The sequence below is a fragment of the Labeo rohita genome, chromosome 23, assembly GCF_022985175.1.
Source record: "Labeo rohita strain BAU-BD-2019 chromosome 23, IGBB_LRoh.1.0, whole genome shotgun sequence".
Taxonomy (NCBI): Eukaryota; Metazoa; Chordata; class Actinopteri; order Cypriniformes; family Cyprinidae; genus Labeo; species Labeo rohita.
In genome coordinates this window covers 29855847-29870753 of record NC_066891.1, presented here as the reverse complement: position 1 = coordinate 29870753, position 14907 = coordinate 29855847, and the positions used below count along the sequence as shown (strand labels likewise).

Below are 14907 nucleotides of genomic sequence, written 5' to 3'. Positions count from 1 at the left end.
GTATATAAACTTTTCTAGTAGTAATTTTGCGTTCAGACATACAGGTTCAAACACCATTTAAATTAAATTAATGTCCTCTAAACTTAAGTGTGCCCCTGGACCACAAAACCAGTCATAAGGGTACATTTTTAGGGTCAATTAGGACAATATTTGACCGAGATACAACTATTTGAAAATCTATGATCTGAGGGTTCACATTTAAGCACTGCAAAAATGCTTTTCCTTCTTGGTATTTTTGTCTTGCTTTCTAGTATAAATATCTTAGAATTCTTGAATCAGGATGCATTTACTTTATATTCAAAGTTTGTTCATTTTCACTTAAAACAAGCAAAAATATCGACCATATAGGCCCCATTCCAAATAATGCTCTTTATATGCATTTACGTTCTTGCTGACTTATTAAAAAACAGCTTTATTACAGTCGTCCCTGGCCTGGTTATCCATTTTACACTAAGTGTGGTATGCACCATCTTGAAATACTGCTAATAAAAACATCAAAAGAATGTAAAATCATTAAATCAGCAGAAACGGACCAATATATAGGCCATTTTGTTGACCTATCATGACCTTTCTAGTCAATCTCACAGTGATCTCACCATCAGCTAATCAGATATTGATGACGTGGTCACAGTGAGCTTCAGCGTGCATTCACTGTGTGCTCATACTATGGTCGCAATGTGAGGTCACTCATGCTGTGATTTCATTGTGTTAAACTCTCATTCTGTTAGTTTAGTGTGAGTTCACTGTGATCTAACATTTTGGTCAATTATATAAATATAATTCCCTTGTTTATTTTGTGTTGTAGGACACTACAGTACCAGTGACCCATATTTGAACTGTCTCCTCTCAACCTGTTCTGTATTTTAAATTCACCGTGATCTCACATACGGTGTTACTCACACTATGAGGATCACACTATGAGAATAGTGTGATGTCACATTTGTAACATGCTGACAAGGTTTTGACCTAATTCCTGTGAACACAATGTACCAAAATGTATAAAACGTGGTACACATGAACAAAAGGACATTCTGAGTGAGAAGACACAATGTCACAAACTTCCTACCCTACTGAGGGTCACAGCAATTTCTAAATGATCAGCCCGTTTATATGAATGCCAGTGGAAGGCTGTAATACTAATGTGGTCCACTAGAGGAAGACACGGGAAAGGTTTTTAATACTTTAGCATCAGTGTAAAAATATCTTCATGTCCTCTAAACTTAGGTGTAACCCCAAAACCAGTCATAAGGGTCAATTTTTAGGGTCAATTAGGACAATATTTGACTATTTGAAAATCTATGCAAAAAATATTGAGAAATTCACCTTTAAACACTTTATATGATACTATACCTCTACATTATGTAAACAATGCATCTTATGTTGTTAATTAAAAAAAGAAAAAGATTAAATTATCCTGAATTAGGAGTTTATGACTGTATGAAGACAGACCCATAAAGCATTACTGTCAAACAATAATTCTTTGCTAAATGGTCTTTTAGTTTATTCTTCATTAATATTAGGCATCAGTGCCTAACACACGAAAAAGCAACATTTTAATTGTTTAAAGGAAAAAGTTAGTAAAAATAAAACTGAATAAAACATTCAGCGTTAAAAAAATACATTGTCTTTTTTGTTTGTTTTTTTACCCTAAACTGTCTTTGTTTTTTTGTTTTTTAGGAGAGGCATGGGTTTCAGGCACACACACACTGTTAATTAAACTCAAAAACTAAATCCAAACAGGCAGCTATATATATATATATATATATATTTTTTTTTTTTTTGTGCACACCCTAGCCAAACAAAACTAATATGGTGTTCAGTGTAAAATTAAACATTACAAAATAAATAAATATAATAATAATATATATATATATATATATATATGTAAAATAATCCACACTGACATTAATTCAGACAAGATTCAACTGTATAATACAGGTTGATTTTATACCGACCAGTATCAGTGTTGCCAAGTCCAGGCTTTCCCGCGGAATTGGACTACTTTAACACTGTTTTTCATGTACGCACATTGAAGCGACCCCAATAACATTACATTTAGCCCCTGGAATGCTAACTGTACCAGGGGAACCACTCCAAAAAAGGTGCATTTTACCCCCGGAACCCATCTCAAAACATGATTGGGCTAGTTTTGAGTAGCAATTGGGCAGATTTTGTTGTGAAAAACTGCCAACCCTGACTAATATGTCTGCCTGATCACTAATAGTCTTCCACAGAAGAGTCTAGATCAGGGGTAGTGAACTCTGGTCCTGGGCCCTCATTTATCAACAGTGCACAGAAAAGATTCTAAATTTTGTCCTACGAATTAAATTTAGAATGTGTGTAAGTACAAAAAAATCTGCATGTGGTTCTTACGCACATCAGTAAGTAATCATTGTTGATAAATCTCACATATCCTTAAGCACCATGCTCGTTCACGTTCATGGTCATCTGCATTCAGAAACGCCTCCAATGAACCATATATGGTGACAGCCTCTTCCTTTATAAATCAGTGAATGTATACGACCTCACCAAAATCACAGCAAAGAAAGTGGTACTGACTGAGAACCCATTTTGGACTCTTACTAAACAAATAAGCGCAGCCTTTAAAAATTCGCTCTGCACTGAATCTTCCAGCAAAACGAGAAAAGCCATGACACTATAGCTACATTTCAACATAACGTCCTAGCTGCACTGCCAAAAAAAAAAAAAAAGGCACATCTTACTTTGCTTTACATCTTACTATTTTTATCTTTTTTTCTTAGTCAAAATATCTAAAAATTCTTAAATCATGATGCACTTACTAGACAAGCACGCAAGTCTTGTTTCCTGGGGATTACTGAATAATTCAGGTTAATTCACAATCTAAATTAAGTGAATTTAGTTTGAAAACAGGTAAAATTATCTGCCAGTTAGGTAAGAAAAATAATCTTGTTTTAAGAATATTTTACTCATGTTTTTGCTCATCTAGTAAATGCATCTTGATTTAAGAATTTTTAGATATTTTGTCTAGAAAAAAAGACAAAAATTCTAAGTAAGATAAGCCTTTTTTTTTTTTTTTTTTTTTTTTTTATACAATTATGCAAAAAAAAAAAAAAAAAAAAAAAAAAATTGCAATGTCTTTTATAGCTTTTCACACCAATTATGTGAATGTCTAGCTTGAATTACAAAATTACTAATTGAGTATTTGCAATGAAAGGACACAGGAAACACAGAGCAGCACTTTCTTTTTGTAGTATCGCCAGTCTACCACTAGATTCTCTGTGTAAGCATGCGGATAAGTACAAATAGATCCCACACTTTGTGTGAAACTATTCTTACACACACATCTGTGCGTACGCACTTGATAAATGAGGGTCCTGGAGAGCCGCAGCCCTGCAGAGTTCAGCTCCAACCCCAATTAAAACTCACCTGCCTGTAGCTTTCTAGTAATCGTGCAGACCTTGATTAGTTTGTTCAGGTGTGTTTGATTTGGGTTGAGGCAAAACCCTGCAGGGCTGCAGCTCTCCAGGACCGATGTTTGCCACCCCTAGTCTAGATCAATAACTTAATCGTGCAGAATAAGATTTAACCTCAAATAAACTCCTGGAGTAACCAGAACATGTTAATTAAAACAGTATGGCTACATAGCGCATGTTCGTGTGTGTGAAAAGCGACACTCCCAATAATCCCATACCAAAACATTCCCTGGAATAAGAACTAAAAAAAACTTCATCTGTCCTTATTTTTTTATTGAAGTAGTTGAGGACCATTTTAGTTATTTTTAAACCATTGGGAAATATCATTGTGGGTTTGACTTTGACATTTCATTAAACTGCAGTGAAGGCCATTCATCACTGATCTCCACATGCATACAAATTGTAATAAAAATGTTCAGCACATTTATTTAAATTCGTTCACAATGTAAAACCTTAAAACTAACTATGCAACTACGGTGAAAAACAAGCGTTTAGAACCAACATGGTGCCACACTGTGAACAACCCAACAACGAAAACACAAACACCGATATTTAAATAAAGGAACAGATAAAAAAGACAGTGACGAGACGGGAGAGTGTTCAAATCTCCTGCGTGTCTGTGACGGGACAGCTGGACAGAAGAGAGTCACACGCCTGCAGTAAATCCTTCTGGCAGAGCACACAGATGTCCTGACTGTACCAGTCGCGCGTGGCCAGAGTGTGAACGGATGTGGAGCCGGAGCCGCACGACACCAGAACCAGAGGAATCCTGAGACAAACAAGACACGCAGCAGTCGCGTCTCATACAGCTGATACACAAACGGATGCAAACACACTGCTAGAAACAGATGTGCATAATTTCTCCTGGAATAGGGTCAATGACGTGACGCCTAAATTTTCTGTCTGACTGCATTTTTTCAGTTAAAAATTTGTTTAGATGCATTAAAAAAAGTGCTATATATATATATATATATGAAGTACCTCTCCTATGTACAGACACACTTTAACTTTTCAAAAAAAGATTAGTTATTTGTAATTTTTCTGTTATTCAAAGTGTCAAAATATGTGGTACGACTGCCTGACCATAACTGTTTTATGGCCATAGCCAAACATCTTTGAAATTAGCCTTAATTTATTCTGATTCATTTCCTGCACTATGATTTCCAAAGGGTTTTGTAATTCTGTATAAAACTGCATATTATACAAACAAACTTTGTCTGATGATTTATATTTTATAAAATATCATGTGGTGCGACCATCAAGAAAGCCATTTTGGGACTTTTATGTTGAAATCCATTCAAAGATTGGAATTTGCCTCATATACCAATGTCAATGACACATGGAAGCGTCAAGCAGGTTTCAAACTCTCTTTTTAAATTTGGAAAAAAACAATATATTTACAGCTGGTATGTAGTTACCACATTTAGATATCATGTGGTATGACCTAAAAAAAATGAATATGAAGTTATTTCTTTAAGTATTTATTTTTATTATAAATTTCATAGTGACTTTTGTGTGAACCTAGCTTGTGGCCAATTTTGTGCTTGTAAATTTGAACTGAATTTAAAATATCATGTGGTGCAACCACTGCAGAGTATTTTCCATTATAGATATTATGTCCTAGATTGGCAGTTTTTAGTGCGTTTATATTCAACTGATGGTGTATATACATAAAACAATTTAAGTATCATTTGGAATAGATTTTAATGCAATTTGGGTCATTTCAGACAATTTGTTTAATCTTTGTACAAAAAAAAAACAAAAAAAAAAAAACGTAATTTTAGTTTGGTAATTATGCATTTATTAGCAATTTTTTAAAAGTATTTATTAATAACTATTTTACCAGATTCCACTGCCAAGCAAAGTAAAATAAACGCTTGCCATAGGCAGCATGTTCATTTTGACCCTGCTGTCAAGCACAAACTCCAGATTTCATTTTCTACTGTAAGAAAGATGTTCATGCTGTGATCACAGAATCTGAGCCAGCAACCTCCCGCTACTCTTAATTACTATTGACACAAACCATGGCACTTTTATGCCACACATGTTCTCATGCAGTGAGAAAAACACATCACGGAGCAAAGAGGACACCGACAGTGGGCCGACATACAAGACAGAGCTCGTTACTTTTGGTATGAAAAAGTCTGTGTGTTCAAATCTGATCTTTTTTTAAAGAAATCCAAACTACAAATTTTGTGGCTCTTTAATGTGTTGTGACAGATCGCTGTAGCGGCTCAGTTCAACACTTTCATTACTGAGAACATCTTAAAAAAAAAAGAAAAAAAGAAAAAGGTTGAGCATTTTAAGGAAATGAATTAATTTTAATATGAATCACGGTCGCATCACATGACATTTTTAAGGCTATGGCCAATTCATTGAGATGGGTGAAAAACAACAACAACAACAACAACAACAACAACAACAACAACAACAAACTAAAATCACAATTTTAAATTTGAATATGAATTTGAGTATACACAAAATTCTTAATGTTTGATTTTTTGTATTTTAAAATTGGCCTGTCAAAAATCCTTATACATCAGCGACCCAATAATGACAAAAAAGCAACATGACAACATGTATTTCTGTAATTATTTCAAGGTCACAAACACTGATATCGTCTACTCACCAGGCTGAATTCCAGGACCAGCGTTCGTTCCAGAAGTTCCTCTGGCTTTGCTCACCATCTTTCATCACGATTTGCTTGAAGAAGCTCAGAGGAAGGTTCACGCAGCGCTTGGAGGGCAGACGCATCTGATACAGGGAACAGATGCAAATGAACATCCAGACGGCACTAATGACATCTAAAGACTCAATACATGAGAAACTCCAGCCTACCTCTATACAACACCCGGGACACACAACCCTGTGAACACACAGCATAAACGTCACAACACAGAAAAAAAAAAAGGTTTCACCATAAACACTTTCAGAGAAGTAAGCGATCAGACCTCCGACACAGAGAGCAGGTGTTATGCCACGTGAAATACAGGCTCCTCATTGCACAGCATGAACAAACCTAAACAACAACAGACTTTTAGACACTTCAGTTGACATTTTTATCTCCCGAATCAGGATTTGAGGAATTCTCACCCGCCAGTCCCGATATCTCTCACACGACATATCCTTCACGTCTCCTTTTTCCTCAAAACTGTGCATTTTCATGACGTCAACGATCGTTTTGAGAACAGAGCCCTTGTTGCTGCTCTTAACCTTCAACAGGACAGAGAATTTGAGTAACATTACTTTGGGAATCTGTACTTTCAATTCTGTTAAAACCAAATACTTTTTAAATAATTAACAAGGTTAATACTACATACGTGTTCCTGGACCACTAAACCAGTCTTAAGTAGCACGGATAAATTTGTAGCAATAGCCAACAATACACTGTGGGTCAAAATGATTGATTTTTCTTTTATGCCAATAATCATTAGGATATTAAGTAAAGATCATGTTCCATGAAGATATTTGTACATTTCCTACCATAAACATATCAAAACTTAATTTTGATCAGTAATATGTATTGCTATGAACTTCATTTGGACAGATTTAAAGGCAATTTTGTCAGTATACCTTCAGATTACAGGTTTTCAACTAGTTTTATCTCAACCAAATAGTGTCCTATCATTATTTATTCAGCCTTCAGATGATGTATAAATCTTAGTTTCAAAAAATGTACGCTTATGACTGGTTTTGTGGTCCACAGTCACATATAAATCCATTATAGTTTCACACAAGCTTAGAAGAACAAAGTACATGACTTGATATTCCCTCAATTCCTCTGTTTTTCTTTAATAATCAGTGCAGATGAATAAACTAAAGTTAAGTGTGAACATGATTAGTGTTGATTAATATATTCAAACGTCAAACTAGGACCAATCATTTACTGTTAATTTAGCTAAAAATCTTCAGGTAACAGGTCTCAGAATATGAGTTTGACAGTGTCACAACAATAAGAAAATCATCATGAAGTGTTTCTTTACTAAGTTTCTGCCAAAAATGAAAATCTCTACTGTCATTTGTTTTCCAAAGTCAATTTAAGATAGAAGTATAGTTTTACTTAAAGTATTTTTGGTGGGTTAGGGACTTAATTTAGTAAAACCACTGACATACTTTAAGTACTTCTCAGTACTATCTACACGCTTAGTATAATAATTACAATGAGAATCTGGAACTGGGAAAAAAAAAAAAATAAATTAATTAATTAAAAAAAATGCACAAAGTAATTTTTGTTGAGTCACAGAACATGCACAGAAAACACCACTGACACGACTGCAGTCTTCATCACATCCACCATAACAATCAAGACATGAATTGACGCACCACTTTGAAGAGATCCCGGTTGCTAGCAAAAGATCTGGTCCGGCGCTTTCCTGTACAGAGTCTGAAATCTAAGACAGATTGGGTGACACAACATCATGTTAATACTGGAAAATGAGATACATCCATGTTTCTGTGAGAAAATCACCACCACTTTTAAGGAAACGCCTTTTAATTTTGATGGGAAAAAAAAAAAAAAAAAAAATGTCCAGATCACATTACCAATACAAAAATCAAAGGAGAGGAAAAAAAAAAAAAAAAAAACAAAGGAAATGTTTTGACACTTTAAATTGACCTCTTAATCCCCAAATTCTCACTACTGTAGTAACAGGTATTAATTGGTAATGTGCTTAATTCTCATTAAAATGCAGTTAAAATCTTTTGGAAGTCAACTTTTGTGATCCTTTGTGAACCTCATCTGCATTATTACAAGCAGCAGCAGTAACAAAATAAAAAAAATAAAATAAAAATCAAGATCTGACCTGTGAAGCTGGCATCCTGCACATCATTTCCTGAACTAACAGCTTCCTGCATAGTCGAGAAAAACAGTTAGAAACTGCAATAAATAATCTGTTGGAAGTTCACAGTTGTGTGAGTGCTGGTAGAAATCTGAAAAGGTCACATACATCTGAATGTATCCTGTGAGGAGCTGACTTCAGAAAAGATGGGTCTTCAGCTTCTTTATTAATAGTCAAGCCATCTGCTGTTTAAATTAAATTTATCAGGGACTTAAAAATTCAGAAGTTACAGAAAAAGCCACGATACTGCTAAATAAATTCACTATTGCTTTGTGAACAAAGTAGTAACATTAAAGCCTAGAGTTTCAGACTAAAGTTTCTGTACGTTTATAGTTTGGCTCCATGCTGTGTGCCAGGCGTTTGCAGTGGTCAGTCGAGCGAATCTCCTCCATGAGTAACTCGTGCAGACTGATCTGCTCTTTGGGCTTCAGGCCTATCTTACGCTCTGATGCCTGAGGAAAAGGAAAACAAAAAAATCTATGGGAACCAAAGGCTTTCTCAAAGTTAGCTGAGAAATGTGATCTTGCACAAGTAAACTTTAAATAAACTGGCAATACAGAATGAATACATCAGAAGGTCAAATTTGTCTTTAAATGACATGTGGCCACACAGTGTCAATTTTAAGTTAAGGAAAAAGTTAGTTATTTTTCCTTGCAACTTGGCTTGACTTCCAAATGCAAATTCTCACCGGTCGCAACTTTGGCCGTGAGCGGATGAACTCTAGAAGAGTCTGGTGAGGGTCTAGTTTTCTTTTGCCATCTCCTACATCCTACAAACACAGGAACACACATTCAGACAACAGACAATCAATCTAATAAAGCTTCACTGAAATCATAAGCATATACTGACATAAGAAAAAAAATATGAACAATCCCTGACTGTATACTTACATGAACTTTCCGCAGTGTGTAGCGTCTACACTGGATGTCTCGCAAGAGCTGGTTAAACGGAGGAGTCTCCGCAGGCAGTGGGCATTTAGTGACAGCATTTAGTCTCTTTGCTAGCGGCCGCAGCACCACACCTCTGCTCAACTCATCCACCAGATGCCTCCATGAAGACACCTACAGTCCACAAAACACACATGACTCGAAATAGAATTCTTCTTCTAAACAATGCAGGTCTTTACTAACAATCATTATTAAATTTAACACATCCTTGCTGAACAAAAGTATTAAAGGAGATGTCCACTTGCAAAACAACAATTTACACAATGTACTCACCGCCTTGTCATCCAAGATGTTCAACGTTTCAGCGGCTTCAAACGACCCCGAATGCGGTTGTAAATGATCCCAGTTGAGGAAGAAGGGTCTTATCTAGCGAAACGATCGGTTATTTTCATTAAAAAAAAAAAAAAAAAAAAAAAAAAAGATGAAATACTTTTTAATCTCAAACACACGTCTTGCCTTCCTCTCCATGAACTCTGTGTATTCTGACTCAAGACAGTTAGGGTATGTCAAAAAACTCCAATCGTATTTTCTCCCTCAACTTCAAAAATCATTTCAAAATCATCCTACATCGCTGCAGAAGTACCGACACAGTGTTTGCAAAGTGAACATGCAAAAAAGATCAAACACCCTTAACAAAAAAGGTAAAACAGCGATATAGGACGATTCTGAAGTTGAGGGAGAACATGAGATGGGAGTTTTTCGACATACACTAACTGACATGTTCAAAATTAAAAATTATTTAAATTGTATTTTTATAAAAATAACTGATCATTTCACTAGATAAGACCCTTCTTCCTCAGCTGGGATCGTTTGAAGCTGCATTTAAACTATATTTTGGAAGTGCAAACTCGGGGCACCATATCAGTCCATTATATGCAGAAAAATCCTGAAATGTTTTCCTCAAAAAAAATAAAATAAATAAATTCTTTATGACTGAAGAAAGAAAGACATGAACATCTTGGACGACAAAGGGGTGAGTAAATAATCTGTAAATTGTTCTTCTGGAAGTGGACTTCTCCTTTAATTTCTTTCAAACAAAGAAAAATTACTGACGTTAAACTTTGAACTTCAGTGTATATTGTAACAAATGATCTCCATTTTAAATAAATGCTGTTCTTTTTAACATTTTGTTCAAAGAATCCTGAAAAAGTCAAAGGTCCAAAAATGTATTAAGCAGCACAACCGTTTCCAACATTGATAAATCAGTATATTAGAATGATTTCTGAAGGTTCAGTGACACTGAAGACTGGAGTAATGATGCTGAAAATTCTGCTTTGCATCACAGGATGAAATTTTTTCCATTATTTTTTAATAAAATAAACATGAGCAGAGGAGACTTATTTAAAAATAAATAAATAAAATAATATATAACTGATCCTTTTGAACAGCAGTGTATGAAGAAAATTTGATCTTTTTTTTGTTTTGTTTTTTGTTTTGCAATGTGAGATGACAAATATACAGTATTCACTGCTGAAAAATATACAGTGACTACTTATTGTACTGAATTTAATGTTGGTTTTAATAAAAACTAGTCGTGTTAGAACAGGATGCAAGCCAATATAGAAATGAGCTGATAAAGCACAAAATGTGCTTACATATCATGAAAACTGTTACAATGCGAAACAATCTTCATGTAATATTAAATCTTCAACTTAATGGGACTCATATTTCTTTCTTTTTTTTTTAAGATTTATTTTTGGCGTTTTTATGCTTTTATTTACATTGGACAGTGTAGTTGGAGAGGAAGCAAAGTGGGAGAAAATTATCAGGAAAGGTGCAAAAGCCAGGATTCGAACTCAGGTCGCCTGCAGCGCAATGGCCCTATATGTCAGCTCGGACCACAAGGCTATTGGCATCGACTGAGACTCATATTTCTTTGTAAGAATCCACCAGGAACATATAGTCAATGTGAAATTTATTGTTATATTTACTTGTAACTTTTCTGGACTGACAAAGTGGACTTTTTTGATGTGATGATTGCTGTGCTGCTTACCCAGTCTGTTGTCACCTGTGCAACCAGCTGGGTCTCTGATTCAAATAATTTCTGCAGACTCTGAGAGAGGGGAAAAGATAAAAGAAATATTTATATACACATTATATACAAAACACTAAAAACACCATATGTTGAAAAATCTTATGTACTGCATGTTCACACTTGTCATAATTGGTCCAATTAAAACAGAAAATTAAAATAAATTGGTACAACTGCTCTGTTAGTGGAGTCCATAAACAGTCATTTATATTACCACATACACACACACATAAAAATGACATTGTGAATGCTAAGTGAACCAGGACTAAATGCAAAATTTTTGTCTGCACCACAAGAACCAAGAGAACTGACCTACAAGGATGAACAACATTAACTCACAATCCATTTACTTCCATTATAAAACTGCACAGATGTGCTGATGAACTTTCTCACCTTCCTGGACTGTTGAACGATCTGCAGATACTGACACAACTCAACGGTGTCTGAGAACAGGCTGGAACACACGTTCCTGTAGTGTTTAGCGGCCTGACTCGGATCGTACAGGCGCTCCTTACAAACCTGTCGGGAAAACAGTTGACAGAGAAGCCACCAAGCACTCATGTTTTAATGCATTCACACCAAAGGCTTATTTGGCATCTGAACGAACGAGCAGAAGAATGATTTCAGTACGTGGATGACGTCAGCGATGCTGCAGATGGGCTGACGGTGGCCGAGGTTCACTTTGGTCATCTGACACACCAGGATCTCTAAGGTCTCGCTTAATTCACGCTCCACCTGCGTCTCCAGACCCCAGTCCAGACTCAAATACACGAGACGGCCCACAAACTCAACAGCCTACAGACACATTGACAGCTCTCAATGGCGCATGCACGAACAATTTATGATTATGTATCAAAGGAAAAGATAATCACCTACCTGTTCCTCTGTCTCTACCACACAGAAATTACCTACAGAAAGAGACAATAAAAATGTGTTGTTCTTATTGTATTGATGATGTGAAAATTACACTTGAAGGTAAAATGACAAAAATTACAAATTGGACTCATTTGATCAAATCTGGCATCAAAAACAGATTTGTTAATTGATTCACCAACACAACAATGCAGTTCATACATACAAATGTTTAAAAACATACAGTTTGACACGTTTAAAAATATGCTTTTATTTTTGTTTTCCATGCAGCCACAGAAAAATTTTCAATCCATGTCTCATTTTTAATTATCACACACACACACACACACATAAAAAAAGTCTATGAGGCAAGGAACTGCACTGAAAGAGGAAAAAAATTTAAAAAATAAAATTAAAAATTAAAATCACAGGTAAAATATGTACAATGTGAATAATGACAAAGTGCGTCAACATAAAAATGAATATATAAAATATAAATTATATAAAAATTATAATAAACACATATACTAAATATTTCTTAAATATATACTTGAATGTATTTGTATTTATATATACATAGTTACACTCAGATATACAAATTATATACAAATTGTTCTTTCATTTTCATGTTGACACACTTTGTCATTATTCACATTGTCCATATTTTACCTGTGATTTGAATTTTTTTTTAAATTTATTTTCAGTGCAGTTCCTTGCCTCATAGACTTTATGTGTGTGTGTGTGTGTGTACTTGTTTTTGCTACATTGTGGGGACCAAATGTCCCCACAAGGATAGTAAAACCTGAAATTTTTGACATTGTGGGGACCGGCTTGTGGTCCCCATGGGTACAAAAGCTTATAAATCATACAGAATGAGATTTTTTGAGAAAGTAAAAATGCAGAAAGTTTTCTGTAAGGGTTAGGTTTAGGGGTAGGGTTAGGGTAAGGGGATAGAAAATACAGTGTGGACAGTATAAAAACCACTGCACCTACGGAGAGTCCCCACAAAGATAATAAACCAGACGTGTGTGTGTGTTAATTAAAAATGAGACATAGATTGAAAAATTTTCTGTTACTGCATGAAAAACAAAAATAAAAGCATATTTTTAAATGCTTTTTAAACATAAAACATTGGTATTGTACAAACTGCATTGTTGTATTATATATAGATAATAATTACACAGTAAACACACATTAGGCAAACTCAAACTTTTTTGTATATGATTAATCGTTTGACAGACCTACTTTAAGTATATCTTATATGAATATAAATACACGTAAATATTTTAAAAACATACTTCATGCTTGTCTATTTTTATATACATAAACAGAAACAAACATATTACGTAAACAAAAACTTATTTTGGATGCGATTAATGGCGATTAATTGTTTGACAGCACTAGTTTTAACAGAAATATGAGTAATTCCTCAAACTTTAATTAGTGTACTGTAAATTACTGTAAATGATTTTGTTTGCAATGAGTGGACAGCTTACTGAATCCATTAAACACAAATGTTACACTTTCACATCAATCTTAAACACAAGTTCATTTACTGTTAAAAATCATAATCTAAATGTATATTCTTGCAGTGCTCTCTATTTTACACAGCTCACCAGTGCTCTTACCGGCAGTACTGTTCATCGGCCGTAGAGAGACGCTGCCGTCTCGGGACAACAACACGGCATCTGCGGCCGTTTTCCACGTTTGTTCACGGGACGGATGTGAGAGTATGGAGCAGAGCTGATAACACAGAGCCCAGGCCTGCTCCTCACTCACTGGATGATCCTGAACCTCCAGCATCTCCGCCAGAGACATCTGATCATATGAACACCTCTGGCCTGTGTTCATGTCATATAAAGCCAACTCCATCATCTCCTCCAAAATAAGTGAATTTCAGCTTCTCAACTGATAAAGAATCAAACACCTCTAGTATTTAAAACGCAGCTTGAATAAAATATTACTTCCACAACGATAAAAGCTTCCTTTCTATACGTGTGTTTCACACTTCTTCTCTTTAATGACGGTAATTAACTGCACCTGAGAACTGAGTCAATCTGACAACGTGTCGACTCGATTTTCGGATCTGCGATTCACTTGTAATGAATCGGTTCGTTCAGACTGAATCAAATGGTTCGAAATGAAGCGACCGCCCATTTTGCAGCATCGTTTTTTTTAAACAATTAAAAAAAACCCCTCAAAATATTAGTTTCAGAAGCATTATGATGGTAAAACTTATGTTTATTTCCCACGCTACCCACAATCGTCTGTTGTAAGTTTGTTGTGCGGTGCCAAACTCGCGATTAATCGTATCCAAAACAAGTTTTTGTTGACGTAATATACACGTGTACTGTGTATATTTATTATGTATACACACATGCATATGTGTATTTAAGAAAAACATTGTTTATATATTAAAATATTTTTATATAATGTCATTTATACGGATATAAATATATACATCTGTGTATCTATACGTACACACAACAAATATACACAGTATGCACACATATTATGTAAACAAACATTTTGATTTGACATTTTGCTGCAAAAACTTGCATTTGAAGCTAAATATAAGTTATTTAAATTGTAAAAATATTCCTTTTCCTATTTTTGATCAAATAAATGCAGCCTTTATGAGCAGAAGAGACTGATTATTCTCTGCATCAATGCCTAATTTCCATAAATGAACTACTTTTTGACAGTTACAGACTGAAACCCACTAGCTAATGCACGCAACAAAGCACACAGAGGTCATGTAACAATATTCAGCGTATATTGCA

General features: G+C 34.9%; 1 protein-coding gene across 2 annotated transcripts; it reads right to left on the bottom strand.

Annotated features, from left to right (window-relative positions):
* Positions 1-3719: 3719 nt before the first annotated feature.
* Positions 3720-14179, bottom strand: zgc:114123 (uncharacterized protein LOC569174 homolog). 2 transcript variants are annotated; one of them, XM_051095846.1, is made up of 16 exons: positions 13753-14179; positions 12149-12180; positions 11903-12067; positions 11666-11791; positions 11234-11293; positions 9184-9354; positions 8982-9062; positions 8619-8745; positions 8402-8478; positions 8258-8303; positions 7779-7846; positions 6549-6668; positions 6407-6474; positions 6294-6321; positions 6085-6209; positions 3720-4224 (listed from the first exon to the last, which is right to left on the bottom strand). In XM_051095846.1, the coding sequence occupies exons 1-16, from the start codon at positions 13997-13999 to the stop codon at positions 4056-4058; spliced, it is 1710 nt and encodes a 569-aa protein (XP_050951803.1). In that variant the 5' UTR covers positions 14000-14179; the 3' UTR covers positions 3720-4055. The 2 variants fall into 2 exon arrangements, with proteins under 2 accessions (XP_050951803.1, XP_050951804.1); XM_051095847.1 differs by having other exon boundaries at positions 8402-8475.
* Between the last annotated feature and the right edge of the window lie 728 nt (positions 14180-14907).

Excerpts from the sequence above, each read along its gene's own strand:
- zgc:114123 (XM_051095846.1), bottom strand. The coding sequence starts at position 13,999 with ATGATGGAGTTGGCTTTATATGACATGAACACAGGCCAGAGGTGTTCA. Across the intron at positions 6,322-6,406 it reads ACCTGCTCTCTGTGTCGGAG|GGTTGTGTGTCCCGGGTGTT; the intron begins GTCTGATCGCTT and ends GTGTGTTCACAG. Across the intron at positions 6,210-6,293 it reads GTCCCGGGTGTTGTATAGAG|ATGCGTCTGCCCTCCAAGCG; the intron begins GTAGGCTGGAGT and ends TCCCTGTATCAG.